This window comes from Emys orbicularis, chromosome 14 (genome assembly GCF_028017835.1).
Source record: "Emys orbicularis isolate rEmyOrb1 chromosome 14, rEmyOrb1.hap1, whole genome shotgun sequence".
Lineage (NCBI taxonomy): Eukaryota > Metazoa > Chordata > Testudines > Emydidae > Emys > Emys orbicularis.
This window is the reverse complement of record NC_088696.1, coordinates 45,728,390-45,753,422: the sequence shown is the minus strand read 5'-3', so window position 1 is coordinate 45,753,422 and position 25,033 is coordinate 45,728,390. Positions and strand designations below refer to the sequence as shown.

The 25,033-nt window shown below is 47.1% G+C and overlaps 1 protein-coding gene across 1 annotated transcript in view; it reads left to right on the top strand.

Annotated features, from left to right (window-relative positions):
• Nucleotides 1–24,328, top strand: part of RFWD3 (ring finger and WD repeat domain 3) — a 47,927-nt gene extending 23,599 nt beyond the window's left edge. Inside the window, exons 7-12 of the mRNA XM_065416710.1 lie at nucleotides 2,818–3,046; nucleotides 10,944–11,094; nucleotides 13,429–13,605; nucleotides 19,773–19,987; nucleotides 20,507–20,724; nucleotides 24,185–24,328. Of these exons, the coding sequence (XP_065272782.1) occupies nucleotides 2,818–3,046; nucleotides 10,944–11,094; nucleotides 13,429–13,605; nucleotides 19,773–19,987; nucleotides 20,507–20,724; nucleotides 24,185–24,328 (1,134 nt within the window). The remainder of the gene's footprint in view (nucleotides 1–2,817; nucleotides 3,047–10,943; nucleotides 11,095–13,428; nucleotides 13,606–19,772; nucleotides 19,988–20,506; nucleotides 20,725–24,184) is intronic.
• Nucleotides 24,329–25,033: the final 705 nt, after the last annotated feature.

The window sequence follows — 25,033 nt, the reverse complement described above, 5'->3', positions numbered from 1 at the left end:
CTGCCTCTGGGAAGGGGGTCAGGGCTGATGCAGGGGGTATGGAGTGCAAGAGTGGGCATGGGGTGCTGGCTCTAGGAGGGGGCTCAGGGCTGGGGCAGGGGCTTGGGATGCAGGAGGGGCTATGGGGGGCTGGCTCTGGGAGGCTGCAGGTTGGGTGGTGGAAGAGAAATGCTGGGCCTGCTGTATTCATGCTACTCCTGGTCTTAATGCTGCAGAGCCATTCAGAACCTGCCCATTGAAGGGGGCGACACTTACCTCAGGCAGCTCCGGCCCCATGCTGCTCCCGGAAGGGGCCAACATGCCCCTGCGGGGGCACGTGGCTCTGCGCACTGCCCCCCTCTACAGGCACAGGCACCACCCCCGCAGCTCCCATTGGCCACAGTTCCCCATTCCCAGCCAATGGGAGCTGCGGGGGCAGTGCTTGCAGGCAGGAGCAACACATGGAAACCCCTGTCCTCCCCTTCCCCTCCCCCCCCGGGGCCGCTTCTGGGAGCAGCGTGGGGCCGGGATAGGCAGGGACCCTGGCTTAGCAGCAGCGGGCAGCCCCATTACACCACCGGAGATTGCGATCGACTGGGAGAGTCTCCAGGATCGACCAGTCGATCGTGATCAACCGGTTGGTGACCACTGCTTTAACATATCAACTATTTGATGGAACATTTCCCAGTCACTTTATTGTTTCCGCTCAACTAAATTTTCTCTCCCTGAATGGCTAAACTCAGGTGACAGGAAGGGTTAGGTATCTTGTTATTGTGGGAAATCTGGTTAATCCCCTCTCCTCCCTAGTTTCCTTATCTTCCTGGCTTTAAAAATAATTAACTGGTGAGGCTTTTGAATAAAATCTTTAATGTGGTGAAAACTTGTCACTTCTGTTTTTTGTTTTTTAATTACCTTCATCTTTCTCTGAAAGACACCGCTCTCTCTAGTTAAAGATGAAATTAAGCTTTCCATTAACATCATTATCATAGAATATCAGGGTTGGAAGGGACCTCAGGAGGTTATCTAGTCCAACCCCCTGCTCAAAGCAGGACCAATCCCCAGACAGATTTTTGCCCCAGATCCCTAAATGGCCCCCTCAAGGATTGAACTCACATCCCTGGGTTTAGCAGGCCAATGCTCAAACCACTGAGCGATCCCTCCCCCCTAATGGAATGGAGGGCCTCCTTCCCCTCCCCAAATCTTCCTGTCTTTGCCTGTTGCTACTCCAATTCTCCTGAAACATCACATGTTTGGTCTTATGCTGGGATAGAATCTGGAAAGTTTTTGAGGCAAATCAGAGAAGGCTTCTGGAAGATGTGAAATGAAACCTATTTTTAAGCTCTCAAACACTTTTAGGGAAAAGGTTTTTTTGGCTTGAGATAATTATAAATTAGTTTGACCTTGAAAATCCTATTTTCTTTTAATGTTTGTCTTTTTAGAACTGTTTGCTGTTGACTAGTTCTGGTTTGAGCGAGATTAGTTGGTGCAATTATTAAAGCTACGTTAATGCATACGTTAGGAGCTTGGAGATTTTAAATCTATAATCTCATTTCTATGGTGCTTAATTGTTTTGCAGACAGTATACTGTATTTGGAGTATATCTTAAGTTATCCAAGCTGTGGAAAGCAGGCCCCATCTCTCTTTATCTGTCTGCTTTAGGTATTTGTAAATATCTATGTAATAGTATAGCATCATGGGATTAGCGCGGGTGGTCATGACCTTGGGTTGGGTTATAACCATTTGGGCAGAATTCTTGTCAGAGTTATAATGTTCAAAATGGCCATACCCTCACACTTCCTGTGGATGATCTTTGTGAGGAGGAAAATTATCCAGTGAACATCTATTATATTAACACACTGTCTGAGGCTTTGCATTTCAGTAGTGTGAAAGTGGCTCTTCCTTTGTTGAATTAAAGGTCATTCTTTTGAGAGCTACTGTACTGAACATTTTGAAGCATAGTTCTTTGGTTTTGGAGAAAGTGAACAAGTCTTGGGTTCTTACAAAATTCAATCATTCCTGGAATCTCTGCTGGCTAGGATTATAAAGACCAGGGTGTAGTGCAGATTAAAGGAACTGACCTATTTTCATGGTGGGGAATTCCTGGACACTTCTAACATTGAAACCAAGGATGTTCATTCCTTTTGGGATGTTCTAGAAACTCTTGAAAATGGTTCTAATTGGTTGTGTTTTTTTAATTGTAATTCTGTTCTGAGTTTAGTACTTGGTGACTCATTCTTTTCTAAACATTGTTGACCTGGTGGTGATTGGATTTTATGTGTTGCCCATGGGTCTCCTTTTCTTAGTGGGTTCTAATACACATAACATTAAGAGATTTTGGCTAAAGATTTCAACAGAGCTTGCTGGAGTAGTCTGCAGGTTTCTATTGTACTTACAGTCAGAGTAAACTGGAAATCTAGCACTCCAGTAGTAGCATGGAAATGGAGTACAGTAGTGTTCCCATATCCCTGCCTGTGAGGCGTATCAGACTCCTGTATCTGCAAGCAGAAAGAAAGGCCAGGTCTACACTACTACTAACTTGTGTCGCTCGAGTATGAATAAGCCACCCCCCTGAGTGAAGTAAATTACACCGACCTACGCATCAGTGTGGACAGCTCTATGTCGGTGGGAGACCTTCTCCCACTGACATAGCTATTGCCTCTTGTGGAGGTGGATTTATTATGCCAACGAGAGAGCTCTCTCCCGTCAGCATAGAGCTTCTTCACTGGACGCGCTACAGCGGCACAGCTGCAGCACTTTTAGTGTAGATTAGCCCTAATACACAGCACACTGAGTTACAACTGCAATGGAGTAGTAAAGCTCTGTCCCCTTCCTTTTCAGGAGCTGAAAGCACTGATGGCCCAGCACACCACTAGCGCCTCTCAGCAACCTGGCAGCTCCCGTTCCTGTTTCCCAGGCTGTCTCTCCTCCAGTCAGAGCCAGCACAAATACCACTTTGAGAAGGCCTTCCTGGTTTCTCAGTCAGGGAGCTGCCGGGTTATGGCTTACTGTGACTCACTGAGCTGTCTTGTGGTGTCACAGCCCTCTCCGCAGACTACACTTATTCCTGGTAAGTCAGCAAGTAACTAAAGACTCTCCGGTTTACAAAAGTTAAATATGTTCTCTGCTCTTTCTTCCTATTCCTCAGCCCCAGCCATACAACCCCCTTGTGGATTGGGGACATTCCCTCACTAATATGACTGTCACATTCCACCTGACCCCAACGCAGCTTTTTCCCAGTAGTGTAATTTACCTCCCCATTGGCAGCTGGTAATTGTACTCTCCCAGTAATTGATCTTTACAGCTCTGCCTCTTCGTTCTGAAACCCCGCCTCCTTGGGGGTGCAGAAAGATCTGCGTGATGCTTCTCACAGAGAGGATTCCCTTGCAAGAGCTGGAGACATGCACCTAAGGGAATCAGGAAAAAGCTTTAAATGCAATCTCTCATCCAGAAAACATCAGATTCAGAAGCGTGGATTGGCCAGTAAATGTGGGAACAGATGTTCAAATATTGTTTTTGAATACATTTGTAACTAAGTGCGTATATGTACAGAGGCAGTATTACCCCGTGGGTGAAGAGGACTGGGAACCCCTTTGCGTTGTAGTCATAACTCTGCTTCTGACTTGCTGTGTGACCTTGGGCAAGTTGCTTGTCTTCTCTGAGCAATTTCTTGTCTGTAAAATAGGTACACAGTCATACCGGCTTTCATTGCAAAGAGCTTTGACATTCTCTGAATGACACTTGAAGTACAAATTATTTTACAAAGCGACAGAGTCCTATGGCACCTTATAGATGAATGTACATTCATCTGACGAAGTGGGTATTCACCCACGAAAGCTTATGCTCCAATACATCTGTTAGTGTATAAGCTGCCACAGGACTCTTTGTCACTTTTTACAGATCCAGACTAACATGGCTACCCCTCTGATAAATTATTTTATGTGGTTAATGATTTGGGATCTTAGACTTCTCCTTCGAGAGATGTCCCTGTGGGTGCTCCATTCCAGGTCAAGGTGCGTCCCTGCGCCTTCGATCAGAGATGTTCGCAGCAGTTCCTGTACGGTTCACGCACGCGCGGTGCCTACCTTGCACGCTCTCAGTGCTTGAACAGTGTGTGCACGGCCCAGGCTCCTCAGTTCCTTCTCTACCATCCCCAGCCAGAGACGGAGTTTAGCAGGGGGGAGGGATAGCTCAGTGGTTTGAGCGTTGGCCTGCTAAACCCAGTCCCTCAGACCCGCATTGGATCCGGGCCAGCAGTCTTCCTCCCAACAGAATTCACCACCGAAATCCTCACAGGATAAAAAAATGGCAAAGAAATGACCGGCTTCCTCCCCTCTGAGGGGGCACACATCTTCCAAGCAATCGCTGATAACTTTGGCTGTGTCAGTGCTGCCTGCTCCATGGCTCAGCACATACACTTCTCCTGGCATCTCCGGCACTGACTGCGCGTCGGCGGTTGCAGACTTCGGTGCCGAGGCTCAAGGCTTTGAGTTGCCTGCCTCCAATGTCGCACAGTCGGTCACCGACAAGAACCCGGTACTGGGATCGAGCTGGCGGTCCGCGGGATTTTACAGAGATGATTTTTACCTTTTTCTTTAATTAAAAGCCTTCTTTTTAAGAACCTGCTTGATTTTTCCTTGTTTTTAGATCCAAGGGGGTTGGATCTTGATCCATCAGGAGTTGGTGGGAGAAAGGAGGGGGGATGGTTAATTTCTCCTTGTTTTAAGATCCAAGGGGTTTGGATCTGTATTCACCAGGGAATTGGTGAAGAGTCTCTCAAGACTACCCAGGGAAGGGAATCACCACATTGGGAGTGGTGGCAGCGGACCAGATCTAAGCTGGTAGTTAAGCTTAGAAGTTTTCATGCAGGCCCCCACATCTGTACCCTAAAGTTCAGAGTGGGGAAGTAGCCTTGACAGGTACCGACTAGTCAGACGGCACTAATGTCACAAACTACTGCTGCGGTGCCAATGCATCTGAATTTGGCACCGACGCCACAAGCTCCGCTTCCCGTGCTCCCCATGCCATACTTCTTGACACCAACTTCACGCGCAACACCCCCTTGGTCTATAGCACCTACATCATCAGCACCAGCTCAGCATGTGGCGCCTATGGTGCAGATACTGCCTCAGGCACCTATATCAGCTCAGCACACAGCGCCACCGGTACAGACTGCGCCTCCTGCATCGGCACCATCTCAATACACGGTGCCTCACATGCCTATAGTGCCTCACCATTCAGCACTGTCAGCCGCCGCACCGTCCAAGTTTCTCCACCATAGAGACCTCCCACCATAGAATCTCCTCTACTAGGCACTGACCTCTCACTGGGATCGTTGGCACCTTACTTACAACTATCCCCTGCTCCCTCACACCTCTCGAGTGAGGAGGATGACGACATTGACATTTCTCCATGCTATTCTTCCCTTGTTAAGACACCTGTGACTGGGGGACATCTTAGATCCCGCTCCTCATATTCCAGGGAATTGCCACCCTGGTATGGCCACCCTTGGATGGGACCACTCATACCCTTCCCCAGCCAATGGCCATACTGGAATCCCTGGGAATCTTATAAGAGACATTATAGCACTAATCCTACCTCATTCAGAGAGGATCTTAGATCTCCTCCCCCAACCACAAACAATGATGCCAAGCTATGAGATGAACCAACAGCTCAGCCAGCAGAGGATGTCGCACCTGACACCTCTCCAGCTACTAAATGCTCATCTGTCTTGCCCAAGGAGGCTATTAGGCCTCTGCCACCACCACCAGCTGACGATTTCACACACTTCCAGGACTTGTTTAGAAGAGTTGCCAATGAGCTCAAGATTATACCAACACGAGCTTACTGACATTTTATAACCCGCCACCTCTTCCAAAATGGGGCTATCATGGAACCAGCTAAAACCATATGGCAGACCCCAGCCCCTATACCCCCAAGCTGCAGGAGAGTGAACTGCAAATATTACATCCCCTCCAAAGGTTCCGAGTTTCTCTTTACACACCCTTCGCCCAATTCGTTGGTGGTTGAGGCGGCCAACCAGAAAAATAAACAGCAACATTTCCGGTCTATCTCATTTGATAAGGATAGCAAGAGGATGGACTTATTTGGCCACAAAGTGTATTCATCTTCCACCTTACAATTTAGGGTGGCGAACTATGCAGCTCTGTTAGCAAGGTATGAGCACAGGAACTACACTAAATTAATGGAATTTATTAATGACATTCCTGAGGCCAAGCGACAACAATTTAAAGCCGGGATCTCTGAAGGACAGATGATATCCCGTATGGATCTTCAGGCTGCCCTTGATGCTGCTGACACGGCCGCCAGATCCACCGCCACAGCCGTCGTCATGCAGCGAGCCTCATGGTTCGGCTCCTCCTTCCCACAGGAGATACAAAACACTGTTGAAGATCTCCCTTTCAATGGTGAGAAGCTATTTGCAGCAAAAACAAATTAGGTCTTCCATACTGTCAAGGTTCCTTCCCCACTCTGAACTTTAGGGTACAGATGTGGGGGCCTGCATGAAAACTTCTAAGCTTAACTACCAGCTTAGATCTGGTCCGCTGCCACCACTCCCAATGTGCTAATTCCCTTCCCTGGGTAGCCTTGAGAGACTCTTCACCAATTCCCTGGTGAATACAGATCCAAACCCCTTGGATCTTAAAACAAGGAGAAATTAACCATCCCCCCTCCTTTCTCCCACCAACTCCTGATGGATCAAGATCCAACCCCCTTGGATCTTAAAACAAGGAGAAATTAACCATCCCCCCTCCTTTCTCCCACCAACTCCTGATGGATCAAGATCCAACCCCCTTGGATCTTAAAACAAGGAGAAATTAACCATCCCCCCTCCTTTCTCCCACCAACTCCTGATGGATCAAGATCCAACCCCCTTGGATCTAAAAACAAGGAAAAATCAATCAGGTTCTTAAAAAGAAGGCTTTTAATTAAAGAAAAAGGTAAAAATCATCTCTGTAAAATCAGGATGGAAAATAACTTTACAGGTTAATCAAACTTAAAGAGCCCAGAGGAACCCCCTCTAGCCTTAGGTTCAAAGTTACAGCAAACAGAGGTAAACACCCTAGTAAAAGGTACATTTACAAGTTGAGAAAACAAAGATAAAACTAACACGCCTTGCCTGGCTGTTTACTTACAAGTTTGAAATATGAGAGACTTGTTCAGAAAGATTTGGAGAGCATGGATTGATGTTTGGTCCCTCTTAGTCCCAAGAGCAAACTCTCCCCAAAACAAAGAGCACAAACAAAAGCCTTCCCCCCACCAAGATTTGAAAGTATCTTGTCCCCTTATTGGTCCTCTGGGTCAGGTGTCAGCCAGGTTACCTGAGCTTCTTAACCCTTTACAGGTAAAAGGATTTTGGAGTCTCTGGCCAGGAGGGATTTTATAGTATTGTACACAGGAGGGCTGTTACCCTTCCCTTTATAGTTATGACACATACCATGAAGGACTCGCATGCCACACTAAGGTGGCAGGTGTATGAATGCCGAGGGACAAGGATGAGAGAAGACAGATATCAACCTTACCAACGCCCTCGATATCCCTCCTACACCCAACAACAACAACACCAAAGACATTACGATCCACAACAACAGCAACGCCATAGACCTAGAACCCAATGATGCCGCCCCCCACCATCTGCAGCGCCTCAACCCCCTCCATCAAACAAGCAGATTTGAAGCTTTGGTCGAGGGTATAGAAGACCTCCCACCCACTCCAGCGCCTACTGCAATCATCCATCCTTTTGGAAACCGTCTGCTCCCATTCCTTACCAATTGGGAAACTATCATTATGGACAAATGGGTCCTAGAAATCATCCGATCGGGTTATACCATCCCCTTCCTCTCCATTCCCCCCACCCCTCCTCTCCCTCCCCATCGCTCTTCAGGGACCCCCTCACGAACACTAGCTCTGGCAAGAGGTGCACCATCTTCTACAACCAGGAGCAGTGGAGCAGGTATCCACTCCACACCCTGGGAAGGGATTTTATTCCCACTATTTCTTGACCGAAAAGAAAAGTTGGGGATGGCGACCTATTCTCGATTTTTGACAACTAAAGAGGTTAGTCAAGAAACAAAAATTCAGGATGGTTACCCTGTCAACAATCATTCCGGCATTGGAGCAGGGAGATTGGTTTTCAGCCCTCGACCTGCAGGATGCGTATTTTCATGTCACTATACACCCTGCCCACAGATGCTTTCTCAGATTAGTGTTGGGCGCGGATCACTTCAAAGCATGGCTACTCAGTGGTTCTCTAATGAGAAACAAGCATGCTTAGAACAAGTCCGGGCAATTTTATTACATGGCAGGACACACTCCACACTCACTACCTATCTGCAGAAATTGAAATGGTTCACCACTTGGTGTTCTGCCAGACACACCCCTCTGGCTTCCGCCCCTCTGATACTAGACTACCTTCTAGAACTCAAAGTAACCGGGCTTTCTCTTAGCTCGGTAAAGGTTCACCTAGCGGCAATCACAACATTCCACCACAAGGTAGATAACGCTGCTGTTTTTGCCCATCCTGTCACCAAAAGATTTCTCAAAGGTATCCAAACGCTCTACCCGGACATAAGACTACCGGCTGAGCCATGGGATCTACACCTGGTCCTCACAGCTTTGATATACAAACCCTTTGAACCCTTGGCTACCTGCTCCCTTCTACACCTATCCATGAAAACCGCTTTCTTCGTAGCAATTACATCTGCCAGACACGTGGGGGAATTCTGCGTGCTGATGGCCAAACCTCCTTATACTACCTTCTTCAGAGACAAAGTTACACTTCGTACACATCCTAAATTCCTTCCTAAGGTGCATTCGTCCTTTCACCTATATGAACCTATTCGCCTACCAACATTCTTCCCAAAACCACATGCTAATGCATTTGAGGTAGCAATGCACATGCTTGACGTTCATAGAGCGTTATCCTTCTATCGCGATAGAATGAAGCCATTTAGACAGACCCTTAAGCTCTTTGTATCTATCGCTCAGCAAGCTCAGGGAAAAGCGATCTCCACCCAGAGACTATGCAAATGGATATCAGACTGCATACGTCTGTTACCAATTGAAACAAGTCCAACCTCCTGTGGCAATCAAGGCACACTTTACTACAGTGGTTTTCAAACTGCGGGTTGCAACCCAGTACTGGGTCGCGGAATGTAAGGCACTGGGTCACAGCGGCTCTGGTCAGCACCACTAACCGGGCCATTAAAAGTCCCGCTGGCAGTGCTGCCCGGCTAAGGCAGGCTAGTCCCTAACTGTTCTGACAGTGCACTGTGCCCCGGAAGTGGCCAGCAGCAGGTCTGGCTCCTGGGGGGACGGGCATGGGGCTCCATGCGCTACCCCCACCCCAAGCACTGGCTCCTGGCCAGTGGGAGCTGGAGGGTGGGGTGGGCGGCTGTGCCTGTGGGCGAGAGCTGGGCGGAGCCGCTTGCGTGCTTCTGCCTAGGAGCCGGACCTGCTGCTGGCCACTTCCGGGGCGCAGTGTGGTGCACGGTGCCAGGACAGGCGGGAAATATGCCTTAGCAGCCCTGCTGACCGGGAGCTACCTGTGCCCCAATCCTCAGCCCTGAGCCCCCTCCAAACCCAGATCCCCTTCCTGCACCCCAAACCCCTCATCCCTGGCCCCACCCCAGAGCCTGCATCCCCAGCCCAGAGCCCTGACCCCCTCCTGCACCCCAGCCTTGAGCCCCCCAAACCCCTTATTCCCAGCCCCATCCCTAGCCCTCACTCCTGCACCCCAACCCTCTGCCCCAGCCCTGAGCCCCTCCCACACCCCAAACCCCTCATCCCCAACTCCGTTGGGTCGCGGGCATCAACAATTTTCTTCAACTGGGTCACCAGAAAAAAAGTTTGAAAACCACTGCTCTACTAGATTCATGTCCACTTCCGTAGCATTTCTCAGCAATGTTCCACTTTCCGACATATGCAAGGCGGCCACTTGGGCGTCGGACCTTGTGTTTGCTAAACATTACGCTCTCATGCAGGGTCCTTCATCGGGCACCTGACTGGGTCGAGCTGTCTTATCTTACCTTATCTTTCTTACCAGATCCGAAATCCTGACCATCCTAAGAGATACCGCTTTTCAATCACCTGGAGTGGAGCACCCACAGGGACATCTCTCGAAGGAGAAGAGGAGGTTGCTCACCTTGTGCAGTAATTGATGCTCTTCGAGATGAGTGTCCCTTTGGGTGCTCAACTACTCATCCTCTTCCCCTCTACTTTGGAGTTTGGAGCAGGCTCCGTTGTAGAGAAGGAACTGAGGAGTCTGGGCTGTGCATGTGCCGTTCAAGCACTGACAGCGCACGAGGCCCGTACGGGAATTGCTGCAAAAAGCTCCGATCGAAGGTGCAGGGATGCACCTTGACCTGGAGTGGAGCACCCACAGGGACACTCACCTCGAAGAACGTCAGTTACTGCATGAAGTGAGTACCTTCCTCTTCTTTCTGAACAGCTTCTCAATTCACCTGAGTCATCTTAGCTTCTATATAGTGACAGCTCTCTGGCTCAGTAATATCTGAATGCAGCTCTGTATAGTGACATTTCTAGAGTACAGGTGAACAGTTTACCGGTAATTATTCTTTGAAAGTACATTATCATCCTTTATAGAGCTCCAGCCACACTGAGCATTGGGATTTGTTTAATTTGGCTAGAATGTCTAGGACCTGAGTCGAGAGCAACTGACAGATCACGATACTAATGCTGAAATTCTCATGAGTTCTGTCGCACTGACCAGAACGCCTGGAGGAGCAGAATAAGGAGTTCTGTAGTGATTGATCTCCAGAACAAGATACCTACCCTTCCTGTGCACATTTCTCCCCACAAGTTCAGCATAGATACTGTAGCTCTGAAGTGAGACCATGGATTAAAGCCAGACACCCCAATAACTTGATGTAGTCACCAGCATACACAGTATCTGACTGATCAGCTTTGTCCTTTCTTCATGACAGGTTGTGGCGTTAAGATGATGAGTGCTGCCAACCTGAAGAGCAGTCAGTACATTCCCATCCACAGTAAGCAGATCCGGGGACTGGCCTTCAGTAATCGAACAGATGGCTTGCTGTTGTCTGCTGCTTTGGACCACACGCTCAAACTTACCAGGTGTGCTGCTGCTGAACAGGGGCAGTCCACCCCATCTGCCCTTCACATTTTCCAGGGTTTGGCTTTATCTCTAGCTCACCTCTGTGTGCGCTTTGGAGCACCCATTTTTTCTTTCTTGCAGGGAGTTGAGAACAGATCTCAGTTTGAGCTTCATCCGTCCTCTGGAATGTGGGCATTAACCTGATGAATTGTTCTCACTTCCTAGTCTCTTGAATGAGGAAGGGTCTATGGCCCTACCTTTTCCTGGTCCCTCCTCCCAGTGGCATCTCTGTTGGGTACAGCTTTGAAAGTAAGCCAGCACAGATCAGCTGTATCTTGTGGTACAGATGTAACGTTATCTGCTAGTGTGACTTTTACTTCCTGCTTGATTCTCTTTGATCTAGGATCAGGGTTTTTACTATTTTCCTCTGTGTCTGTTCCCTACTCCTCAGAAGGTTGCTCTGATTTGAAACTTCTAATCAAGGCTGAGCTGCACACACCTGAAGCACATGGACAGAGCACCAAGCAGCACTTCTGAAAACTGCTGTCCCAATAATGTAGGAACAATACATCTCTACAGCTGGGCTGGTAGACTTAAAAGAACATGCTGGGGTAGAGGAATCCCACAGGATAGGTGGGATGTATTCCTCCAGTACTGGTGGTCTGTAGCAGATGCCAATTGAGTATTGTGATGTTGGGGTATTTTGTCTCCTTACTCCATACTACCTATATCAGTATTTCTCACTGACTGACTAAACATCTTGAGATCCAGTGCTACTCGACTTAACATTTCTCTTTTCAGTTAGGACAGGCTACAGTTATGCCCTCTAGGGTGTGAGGTCGATGTCTCTTCCAGTTCTTCATGCTCTTGGCATACATGTATACATAGTTAAGAAAGTAAAGTTTTTTCCCATTCCTATTGTCTATATGGTGGAATATGTCAGATACTTTTGAGTTAAACAAGTTCCCCCTTCCTGCCTACTTCAAACCCAGTGTGTAAGTTCTGAACCTGTAAGGTTGGTACTCTTGCATAATTGGAGACAGTTTAATGCAAGTAGTTGCCACTCATCACAGAATTTATACCAATGCTTGATACCCAGACCTTCCTCTTTACACTACCGATACATCCATCAGTTGGTCTCCAACAAGTTGTATTCAGTCTTCACTTTTGCTTGATACCAGAATGTTCTCTCAGAAGATTGCCTGCTTCAACCTACTCTTCGCTTTCCCTTCATTGGTCCCTCAGGTTGCTTGACTGGTCAACCTCCCTTCTCTAATCACTTGTTGCCATTTGCATACACCTAATAAGAATTCTCCAGGATGTGCTTTGTCCTTTTTGTTACATCTCCTGTTCTGGTACATGGAAGAAAACATAACACATTGTTCTCTACATAAGTCACTGCTGTCTGGTTCCTAACTATTGGAATCTTCATCAGGGTCACCTGACTTCCCCCCCGCCCCCGGTGGTTCCTTCTGTGCAGAATATCTGTTGTGGGTGTCTTGGGTGAATGACTCTACAGATTCCCTTTTTTGATATCATCTTTATCTTTCACCCCTACTAGATCTCAATTTGCCACATGTCTCTGATACATCCCTCCATGCAAAATCCACTTTACTTTCCAGTTTCTTCAGTGACGCCTGCCTCAGCTGTTGTTTCAGCTTCTCTACCTTCTCCCAAACACAGCATACACTCCCCCACTGGCAGTGTTCTTCGAACTAATAAGAATTTTTTGACATTCATATTTGTGTGTGTGTGTACTTGTACTGTTTTGTTTACCCTATTCACTCTCTAACACTTGCTTAAATCAGTTCCTTTATGTGTTAAATGCTGTTTCTCAGAACTTGAGCCCTCTCCAAATAAACAGGCAGAAGAGAATAACTAAGCAGGGTGAGGAATCCTAATGAATGAGGCTCCCAATTTCTGGGATATACAGTATTCTGGGACCACAGTGCAATGCCTTCTCTTCCTATGTCCAGACAAGTAATTTAACCCTGCTCTCCCAACAAAGCAGTTAGGATCTGTCTGAAACTCCTATCCCTGCAGCCAATATAAAGTGATTTTTATTCCCTAGAATCAACCCAAAAAGTCAGAGAGAAGGAGGTATTTTTCCTGTTTCAGCATCTGTATATGCTTTGGTGGAATGCTAAATCTTTATACTTTTTGACAGTGATATACTATCTATATTCAGATTCTTTTCTGGAGTATGGGGATTAAAATCTGTAGTGGGGAACAGCCTACTATTCAGTCCCTTAGGCAGAGTTTTATTCTAGATTTGTTGGCTGGGTGTGTTACTCTGAGTCTTCTCATCCCACAGTATGAGTTTGCATTGTCAACATATTCCTTTGCCTCCACAGTTTGACAACAAATACTGTGGTGCAGTCATACAATGCCGGCCGCCCTGTGTGGAGCTGCTGCTGGTGCCTTGATGATACCAATTATATCTATGCTGGGCTTGTCAATGGCTCTATCCTGGTGTATGATCTAAGGGACACAAGCTCTCATGTCCAGGAACTAGCCCCTCAGAAGTCCAGGTATGGTTTCACACTCTCTATCCCAGAATTTCACAAGTGCACTGCAAGTTAAATGTAGCATCTTACACAGGTGAGTATAATCGCCTGATTAAACAGCATCTTTTGTGCACATTGATGGTAAGCTGTAAAAATATTGGCTCATAGCTTAACCGGGGCAGATTCAGAACCAGGAGCAGGGATGGAACAATCTGAGATACTGTCACCTCTGCAATTCTGCACCTGAGAATTAAACATTAGTACAAATTTCTGGTCAGGATTCCCTGGGAGCTGTGTGGTATAGTTTGAACACTAAAACGGGCTATGCTTGCCAATGTCTGGAGCATGCTGAGAAGTCTTATACCAGGCAACTTGAGTTTGAGCCTCTGAGTACTATTAGATTCTCTTCACAACATGGCACTTCTGTTGGTATAAGGTATTAGACTCTGGGAAGGGCATAGGGTTAATGTGACTAATTACGTTCTGCCTCCGTACTGTCCTCTTTCATAGGTAGCAGGGACAAGTTGTTTGATGATTGGTTCCTAAACACGTTAAGAGACATGTTCTGAGTATATATGTGTAGTGGCGTACAAAAGGTTTTCCCAGGGAGAGCCAGTGCCCAGCATACAGGAATAGTGGCAAGATACAAATAGTTTTCTTCAGGGTTCCCTTAGTGTTTTGGCTCTGATGCTCCCGTAATGTTGCAAGGTGGAGCAGGTCCTTTAAAGTGTTTGCAAGTGCTTCTTTGGGCATTGCAGCCTTTTGACTTGTGGTCACCTCTTACAGGATTAGTAAATTGTTACCCACAGTCCTGGAACATGGCATGTCTACATGTCCATCATTATGGGTAAGGTCCTACCAAATTCACGGTTCACTTTGGTCAATTTCACAGCCTCAGGGTCTTAAAATTGGTCAGTTTCACAATTTCAGATGTTTACATCTGAAATTTCAGGGTGTTATAACCGTGGGGTCCTGATCTAAAAGGGGATGGGGGGGGGGTCCCAAAGCTGTTGTAGGGGGGTTACAGGATTGCTATACTCACTTCTGTGCTGCCTTCAGAGCTCAGTTCTGAAGACAGCAGCTGCAGAGTTTCCTGCAGCTGGAGAAGCTCCCAGAGGTGGAGGTAGGTCAGCTATCCCCAGTGCTGCTGGGAGCACCCCAACTAGGGGCTCCTACCTGCTAGTTGGGGCCAGTATTGGATTAACGCATTGGTCCATGGGGCCTGTGCCCAGGTGCCTCGGACAATTTAAAAAATGGGTGCCACAGCCCTGGCAGGAGCCACAGGATGGAAGCCCCGAACCTCAGCAGGTGCTGAAGCCCCAAGCCTGGGCAGGAGCCAGGAGTGAGGACAGAAGCCCTGAACCTGGGCGGCTCGGAGTCAGGGCAGGAGCTGTGGGGGGCAAAAGCCCCGAGTCCTGGGTGGCAGCCCCCAGCTTAGGTCCCTGAGCCCTGGGAGGAGCTACGCAGGGGCGGGCAGCCCTGAGCCCGGGCAGGAGCCACTGGGGGAGGGAGCAGAAGCCCCGGAGCTTGAGCACCAAGAGTCTGGGCAGGAGCCATGGGGGAGGGGGACGGGGACGGGGACAGATGGCGGCAGCAGCAGCCCTGGAGCTTGGACAGGAGTCGGGGGGGGAGCCCCGAGCTTGGCTGGAACTGCAGGGGGTGGCAGCCCCCAGCCCAGGTCCCTGACCCTGGGCAGGAGACACGGGGGAGAGGGAGCAGAAGCCCCGGATCTCAAGCACCCAGAGTCCAGGCAGGAGCTGCGAGGGCTGAAGCTGTGGGGGGTGGCAGCCCCCAGCCCAGGTCTCTGACCCCAGGCAGGAGCCACAGGGGTGGAAGCCCCAAGTCCCAGCTGGAGCCCAAGCAGCCCCCAGCCCTGACCAGAGCCATGGGGGGGTAGAAGCCTGGAGCCCACCCTCACTTCTACGCTGCCTATGGAGGTGCGTCTCATCTCCCTCCGATAACTTGCAGGGGAAGGACAAGTCCTGTCCCTGCTCAATGCAGCTGATTTTGGGGAGATCAGATTTCACGGGGAAGGGCTTATTTCACGGTCCGTGACATGTTTTTCACGGCTATAAAATTGGTAGGTCCCTGATTATGGGACTACATTTTTTTGTTTTGATAGAGGAAAGTTGGGACATAAGCCCCTGAAACACTAAGATCATTACCTCTCTGGATTTTATTTTACCCTTGCCAGTTCAGATATGGGGAAGTACAGGAATCTTAGCCAAAATTAGCATTGGGTAACAGAGAAAGGTTGAGTAGTATTGTGTAAATGACTTCCAAAGGCTGCTGTTCTTGTGCTTAGGCCCTGGGGATTAGCGCTGTGATCAATGCCAAGTATCTCACTTCATCAGGAGCTGACTGAGGAGATATCTGAGCCGTTAGTGATTATCTTGTCTTCGAAAACTCATGAAGACAGGAGAGATTCCAGAGGACCGGAAAAGGGCAAAGTAGTACCCATCTATAAAAAGGGGAATAAGGACAACTCAGGGAATTACAAACCACTCAGCTTAACTTCAGTACCTGGAAAGATAATGGAGCAAATAATTAAGCAATCAATTTGCAAACACCTAGAAGATAATAAGGTGATAAGTAACAGTCAGCATGTCAAACCAACCTTATAGCTTTCTTTGACAGGGTAATAAGGCTTGTGGATGGGGGGAAGTGGTAGATGTGGGGGGGGAAGCGGTAGATGTGGGGGGGAGAGATAGCTCAGTGGTTTGAGCATTGGCCTGCTAAACCCAGGGTTGTTTGTTCAGTCCTTGAGGGGACCATTTAGGGATCTGGGGTAAAAATCTGTCTGGGGATTGGCCCTGCTTTGAGCAGGGGGTTGGACTAGATGACATCCTGAGGTCCCTTCCAATCCTGATATTCTATGATTCTATGTGGTATTTCTTGCCTCTAGCAAGGATTTTGATACTGTCTCTCATAACCTTCTCATAAACAAACTAGGAAAATACAACTTAAATGGAGCTACTATAAGGTGGGTGCATAACTTGTTGGAAAACTGTTCCCAGAGAGTAGTTATCAGTGGTTCAGTCAAGCTGGTGGGGCATATCAAGTGGTGTCCCGCATGGATCAGTTCTGGTTCTGGTTCTGTTCAGTATCTTCATTGGTGATTTAGATGTCGCAGAGAGTACACTTATAAAGATAGTGGACGATACCAAGCTGTGAGGGGTTGCAAGTGATTTGGAGAATAGGATAAAAATTCAAAATGATCTGGACAAACTGGAGAAATTGTCTGAAGTAAATAGGATGAAATTCAATAAGGACAAATGCAAAGTACTCCATTTAGGAAGGAACAATCAGGTGCACACATACAAAACTGGAAATTACTGCCTAGGAAGGAGTACTGCAAAAAGGGATCTGGGGGTCATAGTGGACCACAAGCTAGATATGAGTCAACAGTATAACACTGTTGCAAAAAAGGCAAACATCATTCTGGGATGTATTAGCAGGAGTGTTATAAGCAAGACACAAGAAGTAATTCTTCTGCTCTACTCTGCACTGATTAGGCCTCAACTGAAGTACTGTGTCCAGTTCTGGGCGCCACATTTCAGGTAAGATGTGGATAAATTGGAGAAAGTCCAGAGAAGAGCGACAAAAATGTTTAAAGGTCTAGAAAACATAATCTACGAGGGAAGATTGAAAAAATTGGGTTTGTTTACTCTGGAAAAGAGAAGACGGAGGGGACATAACAGTTTTCAAGTACAAAGGATGCTACAAGGAGGAGGGAGAAAGATTGTTTTCTTTAACCTCTCAGGTTAGGACAAGAAGCTTAAATTGCAGCAGGTGAGGTTTAGGTTGGACATTAGGAAAATTTTCTTAACTGTCAGGGTAGTTAATCCCTGGAATAAATTGTAGGGCTGTCAAGCGATTAAAAAAATTAATCACGATGTTAAACAATACCATTTATTTTAAATATTTTTGGATGTTTACTACATTTTCAAATATATTAATTTCAGTTACAACACAGAATACAAAGTGGACAGTGCTCACTTTATATTTATTTTTTATTACAAATGTTTGCACTGTAAAAAACAAAATTGTATTTTTCAATTCACCTTGTACAAGTACTGTAGTGCAATCTCTTTACCATGAAAGTTGAACTTACAAATGTAGAATTATGTGGTTTAAAAAAAAAAAAAAAAAAACAACAACAACCTGCATTCAAAAATAAAACAATGTAAAACTTTAGAGCCCACAAGTGCACTCAGTCCTCCTCCTTGGTCACCAATCACTCAGATAAAGTTGATTACAATTTGCAGGAGATAACGCTACCCACATCTTATTTACAATGTCACCTGAAAGTGAGAACAGGCGTTCGCAAGGCACTGTTCTAGCTGGCGTCGCAAGATAATTATGTGCCAGAAGTGCTAAAGATTCATATGTCCCTTCAGACTTCAACCACCATTCCAGAGGACATGCGTCCATGCTGATGATGGATTTTGCTTGATAACGATCCAAAGCAGAGCGGACCGACGCATGTTCATTTTCATCATCTAAGTCAGATGCCACCAGCAGAAGGTTGATTTTCTTTTTTGGTGATTTGGGTTCTGTAGTTTTCGCATTGGAGTATTGCTCTTTTAAGACTTCTAAAAGTAAGCTCCACACCTCGTCCCTCTCAGATTTTGGACAACACTTCTGATTCTTACTGAGACCTTGGGTCGAGTGCTGTAGCTATTTTTAGAAATCTCACATCGGTACCTTCTTTGTGTGTTGTCAAATCTTCTGTGAAAGTGTTCGTAAAACTAACATGTGCTGGGTCATCATCCGAGACTGCTATAATATGAAATGTATGCAGAATGCGGGTAAAACAGAGCAGGAGATGTACAGTTCTCCCCCAAAGAGTACAGTCACAAATTTAATTAATGCATGATTTTTTTAATGAGCAATCTTAACATGGAAGCGTGTCCTCTGGAATGGTGGCTGAAGCATGAAGGGGCATACGAATATATAGCATATCTGGCATGTAAATACCTTGCAGTGCCGGCTACAAAAGTGCCATGAGAATGCCTGTTCTCACTTTCAGGTGACATTGTAAATAAGAAGCAGGCAGCATTATCTCCTGCAAATGTAAACAAACTTGTTTGTCTTGGCGATTGGCAGAATAAGAAGTAGGACTGAGTGGACTTGTAGGCTCTAAAGTTTTACACTGTTTTGTTTTTGAGTGCAGTTATGTAACCAAAAATAAATCTGCATTTGTAAGTTACACTTTCACGATAAAGAGATTGCAATTTAGTACTTGTATGAGGTGAATTGAAAAATACTATTTCTTTTGTTTATCATTTTACATGCATATATTTGTAATCAAAAATAATATAAAGTGAGCACTGTGCACTTTGTATTTTGTGTTGTAATTGAAATCAATATTGAAAATATAGAAACATATCCAAAAATATTTAATAAATTTCAATTGGTATTCCATTGTTATAAGTGCGATTAATCGCGATTAATTGTTTTGAATTAATCATGTGAGTTAACTGTGATTAATTGACAGCCCTAATAAATTGCCTAGGGAGGTTGTGGAATCTCCATAACTGGAGATTTTTAAGAGCAGATTAGACAAACACCTGTCAGGGATGGTCTAGATCAGGGGTTCTCAAACTGGGGGTCATGATTCCTCAGGGGGTCACAAGGTGGTTACATGGGGGCTGTGAGCTGTCAGGTCTGTGGGGCTGATAGCCCTAAGCCCCCATTAAATTACAATTTCTCCCCCCCCCTCCTCCCCACCCCGTTTTTTAATTTATAAGGGGGTGGTCACACTCAGAGGCTTGCTGTGTGAAAGGGGTCACCAATACAAAAAGTTTGAAAACCACTGGTCGAGATAATACTTAGTCCTGCCATGAGAGTAGGGAACTGGACTAGATGACCTCACGAGGTCCCTTCCAGACCTAGGATTCTATGATTCTGTGTTTAATTTCATGCTATCATCCTCACATGCTTGCTAAATCCAATTGGTGTTTCTTTCAAGGGGGCATTTTATAGCAATAGTTGTTGCTTAATTCTTGTCCAAAAGCTTCTGATCACTTATGTAAACTGCTCAAGAATGAAGAGGGCTAATTATCAGAAACTTGGCTGTGAACCCCCCTTGAAAAGTGCAACTGGGAGAAATCAAGACTCTGGGAAGGGGCTCGGAAGTGTTAAAGCTGAATGCTCGTGTTACAGGCTCTCGCAAATTCTCCTTTCAGGTGTCCTGTGGTGTCCCTGTCCTACCTGCCCCGAATGGCCTCCACCACACTGCCATACGGTGGAGTAGTAGCTGGGACCTTAGAAGGAGGCTGCTTTTGGGAACAGAAGGCCAGCAACTCCTACCGGCCTCACCATCTACCTCTAGAGCCCGGAGGCTGTATCGATATTCAGACTGAAATCAGCACTCGGCACTGCCTTGCAACTTACAGGCCTAGTAAGTAATTGTGTGCAAGTACAGCACCCTCTATGCAGCGCTTTTATCAGTTTGCCGTAATTCTGCCCTGCCACATAAGACCCTGCGAGGTGCCAGGATTTGGTGGCAGCTTTGGAAGGCTGGCACCTCAGCCGCGGGGAGCTGAGAGCATAGCAGAAATGATGCTTTTACTTTTCAGAGGCGAAGGCCTGGATAGCACACTAGTACCATGTCTCCCCTTGGACACAGTAAAGCTTTTTGTGCGGCTGCACGTGTACAGAAGAGAAGCTGCTGAGAATGGGGTTGGGAGGAGAAGCCTGGTATGCCTGGCTACAAACGGACTGTTTCTTTTGCCCAACAATGCCTCTTGCCTAGGGCTTCCATCCCTGTGGTGACCCTGAGTGGGTTTGTATTAGGATTCTCGTCTCTTTGTAGCTTAGTTCTGGCCCTTTCCTGGAGAGGCTACTGTACACTGGGGAAAATTTATTTGGCAAGTGACTCAGCTTGTCAGTGGAACTACCCTTTGTCTACATCCCACAGATAAGAGCAACAATTGCCTGCATTGTGTGGTGATGGAACTGTCCTGTAGCCAACTGATGGATGCATCTGTCGACATGATCTGCTCCTGTCACCCAGTTCAGACATTCAGTGCTGGGCCCACCTGCAAACTGCTGACCAAAAATGCCATCTTTCAGAGTCCAGAGGAGGATGGCAGCATCTTGGTGTGCGCTGGCGATGAGGCCTCAAACTCTGCCATGGTATTTCCTTTTTCCTTTCATTTTCACCGGGCAGTGTTTTATTGCAGTGCTTAGGAGGGAAACCTTATCTGTCCCAACGTTGTTAAATCCAGTGTGATGGAACTTGCATTGTGGGTAACAGGTGAGTGGGCAGGGAGGGGTGTGTGTGTGTACACGTGTGTACATTAACTTTCCATACTTTGCTTGTGGGACTGGCTAACTCCCTGGCAATTTGGAGATACTGCTTTAGTCTGTAAACCAGCAATGCACAAAACTAAATGCTGTGTCCTTAAGTTAATTTAAATATAGGCAGGTTGCCCCTGTAGTAAACTTGTCACTGCTTCCTACTGGAGGAATGTAGGTAGGCAGAATGTAATTAGCCATGATAGACTCTGGCAATGGCCTAGGAATTAACACCTTCCTTCAAAGAAAATGCCATGTTGTACAAATGGTACCCCTGCCGGTAGAATGCCACTTACAGTAGCAGCATGCTGGCACACTAGCTCAATACCAACTCACAGGGAAGAGTTCAAGCCTGCTGAGTTGCAACATCACTTCTTACAATATGGTCTATGGCAGCCCAGGGACTGAACTTCCCTCCTAGACATGGTCCCATCAGGTTAGGGTTGAGACAGGTTGGCAGGGGACTGTGGAGGAAGACTTGTACTGCTGCCATCTGTGTGGTGTCTGTTCTGAGGTTGAAGGAGGACTTCAGCCTCCAAGGTAAGAGTGTACCTTGGCATTTAGATATGTTTAAAATGCTATGGCTACAGCCCTAAAGCAAACCTCTTGCTTACATAAGGGGTGTGATAGAGAATTGGTCCATCCAGCCTTCCTTGGGAGCAATAAAATATTGGGGAAAGGTTTTAGCTTAACAGCTGTTGGAGACTGATGTAACTGTTCTGTGGTTAGAGAACAGCACAAGAAGCTATAGTGCTTCATCCACATTGCCCTGTCAATGTGACTAAACACTGACTTGCAGGGACCATCTCTAGGAGTGAAGATGGTTCATTCTCCATGTCTTCTCTGAAACAAACAACGAGGGTTCTTGTAGATCCTGACCAGGTGGAGAAATTGTTACGTCTCAATCCATTATCTCCCATAGGCTGAAGAGCTGCTAGTTGGTAGCTCATAGTCACAGTAAACCCAGGCTGGAATTGAAGTAGTCACAGAAGTGAGAGGCTCCATATCCTATTATTAAAGCGGGGGAGGTTGTAGGAAAAATCACAGTTTTAACTTCAATCCCTTCCCCTTGCAAAATCTGTGCACAAGCTTTTTTTTTAATGCATTAAATAGTATTACTAAAATTCTTTCCAGTAAGAGTAACCATAACACACACATGCTATTGATAAATAGAGGTCTTGTCTTGATGAAGCATGTAATATTCCTAAATTACATGGGTTTATAGATCTTCTGTTAACTGTACACATAATCACATATCAAAGAACAGGAATATTCTGCGGAAGCACAGTTTTTTGGGTAGGACTTAAGCCAGGGGTGGGCAAACTACGGGCTGGGTCCAGCCCTTCAGGACTTTGGATCCGGCCCACGGGATTACCACCCCTGTGGCAGCGCGGGCCCCGCACCGCTCCCAAAAGCAGCCGGCACCATGTCCCTTCGGCCCCTGGGGGCAGAGGGCTCTGTGTGCTGCCCTCGCCTGCAGGCACCACCCCCCGCAGCTCCCATTGGCTGGGAACAGGAAACCACAGCCAATAGGAGCTTTGGGTGAGGTACTCACAGGCGAGGGCAGCATGCGGAGCCCTCTGCTCCCCCCCCACTCCCCCAGGGGCCGCAGGGACATGGTGCTGGCTGCTTCTGGGAGCGGTGCGGGGCCAGGGCAGGCAGGGAGCCTGCCTGAACCCCACTGTGCGCCACTGCCACTCCGGAGATGCTCCGGGTAAGTGGTGCCAGGCCAGAGCCCACAGCCAGAACCCCTCCTGCACTCTACACCCCTGCCCTGAGCCCCTTTTCCACACTCCGCACCCCCTCCTGGACCCCAACCCCCTTCCCTGATCCCCCTTGTACACCCCACACCCCGCCTCTGCCCCAACCCCTTGCCCTGAGCCCCTTCCTGCACACTGCACCCCCTCCCACATCCTTCACTCCCTCCCTTGCCCCAGCCCTACATTCATTGACTTTCGCAGAAGTAAGTGTTGAATTTATATAATTTTTGTGGGAAATGCAAGCTAAAGGAACTTTGTACAGGATTACTGAGCCATGGGACATGTTTTAAGAAAAACTTTAAAAAGCAAAAATCAGACTGCCTCATCACAAATGACCAGCCTTGCCCACTTTCCATTCTCCCTGAGTTAGCACAGGCTACTAAGAACACAGAAGTGAGTGATTGTTTGACTCCAAACGTGCCTTCTGCTTTGTATGTTGACTTCCCTGGGGCTCTGTCTGAGACCTATAGCCCCTAGTGCAAAGTAGCTTGCAGGATCAGGGCATTAATGCCCACCAGACTAACTCTTGACCTGCTTTTATATCCTGCTTACACTGCCTGACCTGCACGTCCAACCTAAGACTGGAGAAGAAAACGTGCAAGCTTTTTCAAATAGTCTAGTCTTACAGTTGTCTTGAGGGTTGTCTTATCATTGTCAGTGTCGGAGAATAACAGAGTTCTCACTTTTTGTTTGGGTACAGCAAGTCAGATACTTTATTTTCTCAAGCAATTGCATAGAGGGAGAGAGCTAAACAGGTCTCTCCTCAGGTAAACAATTACAGCAAGCATTTATACCTTTTGTTACAGACAACAGCTGCATTTTGTTTATACATAGGTCATTCTGATATCTTGTTTTGCTCACTAATGTAGACTCTTAGTCTACATTCCATATTATCTACACATTATCTACACAAGGTCGCAACAACTTCTCACACAGTTCTTTCCCACTCGCCTCACACATTCCTCGCTTCTACAAATCTCGCGTTATTAGGGTTACAGTTAGCCTGACTCTTGCTAACAAACTGTCATGCATTGCATCCCCTTCCTGTCAGTTCTTTCTCTGCTTCCACATCAGTGTGACAGTGAAGGAACTTGTTTTCATTTTTATTTCTCATCTTTGATCACACTTGGCATTGCTGGCCCTGCTGCTTCTGCACCAGCCCATTTTTACAATGAAGTGTTTCCTGTATCAAGTTGTTCGTGTATTCCTAAACCTTGCACTTTCTGTTCATGGCATCTTGAAACCACTTCTGGACGGATTGGTTTTATGAGAATTGTTTTGAATGGCAGCACCTTGCACAGCCACATTCAGGTGGCACCTCTAAACTCATGTCTCTGATTATCTGACCTTCCAGAGAGGAGGCTAATGACAAGCTTATTGGTTCAAAAGTGAGTCTCTGCAGGCTGGGGAAGGTGTTGGAAATGGCTAAGCTATCTGGGATGTTTCTCTGAAGAGGGGGCTGCTTCCCACCAGCAACATTAGAAATAAGGCTGAGTGGGAAGTGAGAACTGTGGTGACTGACCCTTTGTACTTCACAGGTATGGGATGCTGGAAGTGGCTCCTTACTGCAGAAGCTACAGACTGACCTACCTGTGCTGGACATCTGCCCCTTCACGGTGAACCGCACTAACTTCCTGGCCACTCTCACTGAGAAGATGGTGAAGTTCTACAAGTGGGAGTGAAAAAGGCTTTGTAAGCCTTCTGCAGAGAAGAGCTTCCAAAATGTGCTGCTAAACTACAAATTCCAACAAATTCCCTGCTGTCCCACTACAGCAGCATGGCCCCAGGCTCGGCCTTCCTGCATGTGTTGCTCACGGGACAGGAACTGCCACGGCACCTCTCATGTTGGTGCATTCAGGACCTGGGACACAATGGTGCCTGGAGCACTGGTGTTTTGTCTTTTCTCCCCTACCGTAATTTTTATCTGTCCTTATTCCTTCAGTTGATCCCAAGGTCAGTTTTCTCTATTCTCAGGCAAACTGGCAGCCTGCCTCAATGTAGTGCTCACTCTTGGCCTGTCTCCAGCTGCGCAGTGTTATAACTCCCCCTCCCCGGTCCCCCCTCCCCCCTTGCTGGGACTTGCAAACCCCTTCAGAGAATGACCCAAAGGAAAGGAACTTCTGAGACGCCCCCTGTACTTTGCAGTCCTACTGCCCTTGCTGCATGATGAAAGGGGCTTTAAGTAGCAGTTTGGCTGCAACCTTGTACTTAGATGGGCATTTTCCCAGGAATGTTGTGGACATGTCCTGTAAAGGACTTACTCAGCTGTTCCTATGCTCTTTTTGAGGCTTCTGGGCAAAGCAAGCTTGGTGAGGCTTTTCCATCAATCAAGTATAGCCAACTCTGTGCCATTAGTCTTTGCCATGGAGAAGATAGTTGTGGGACTG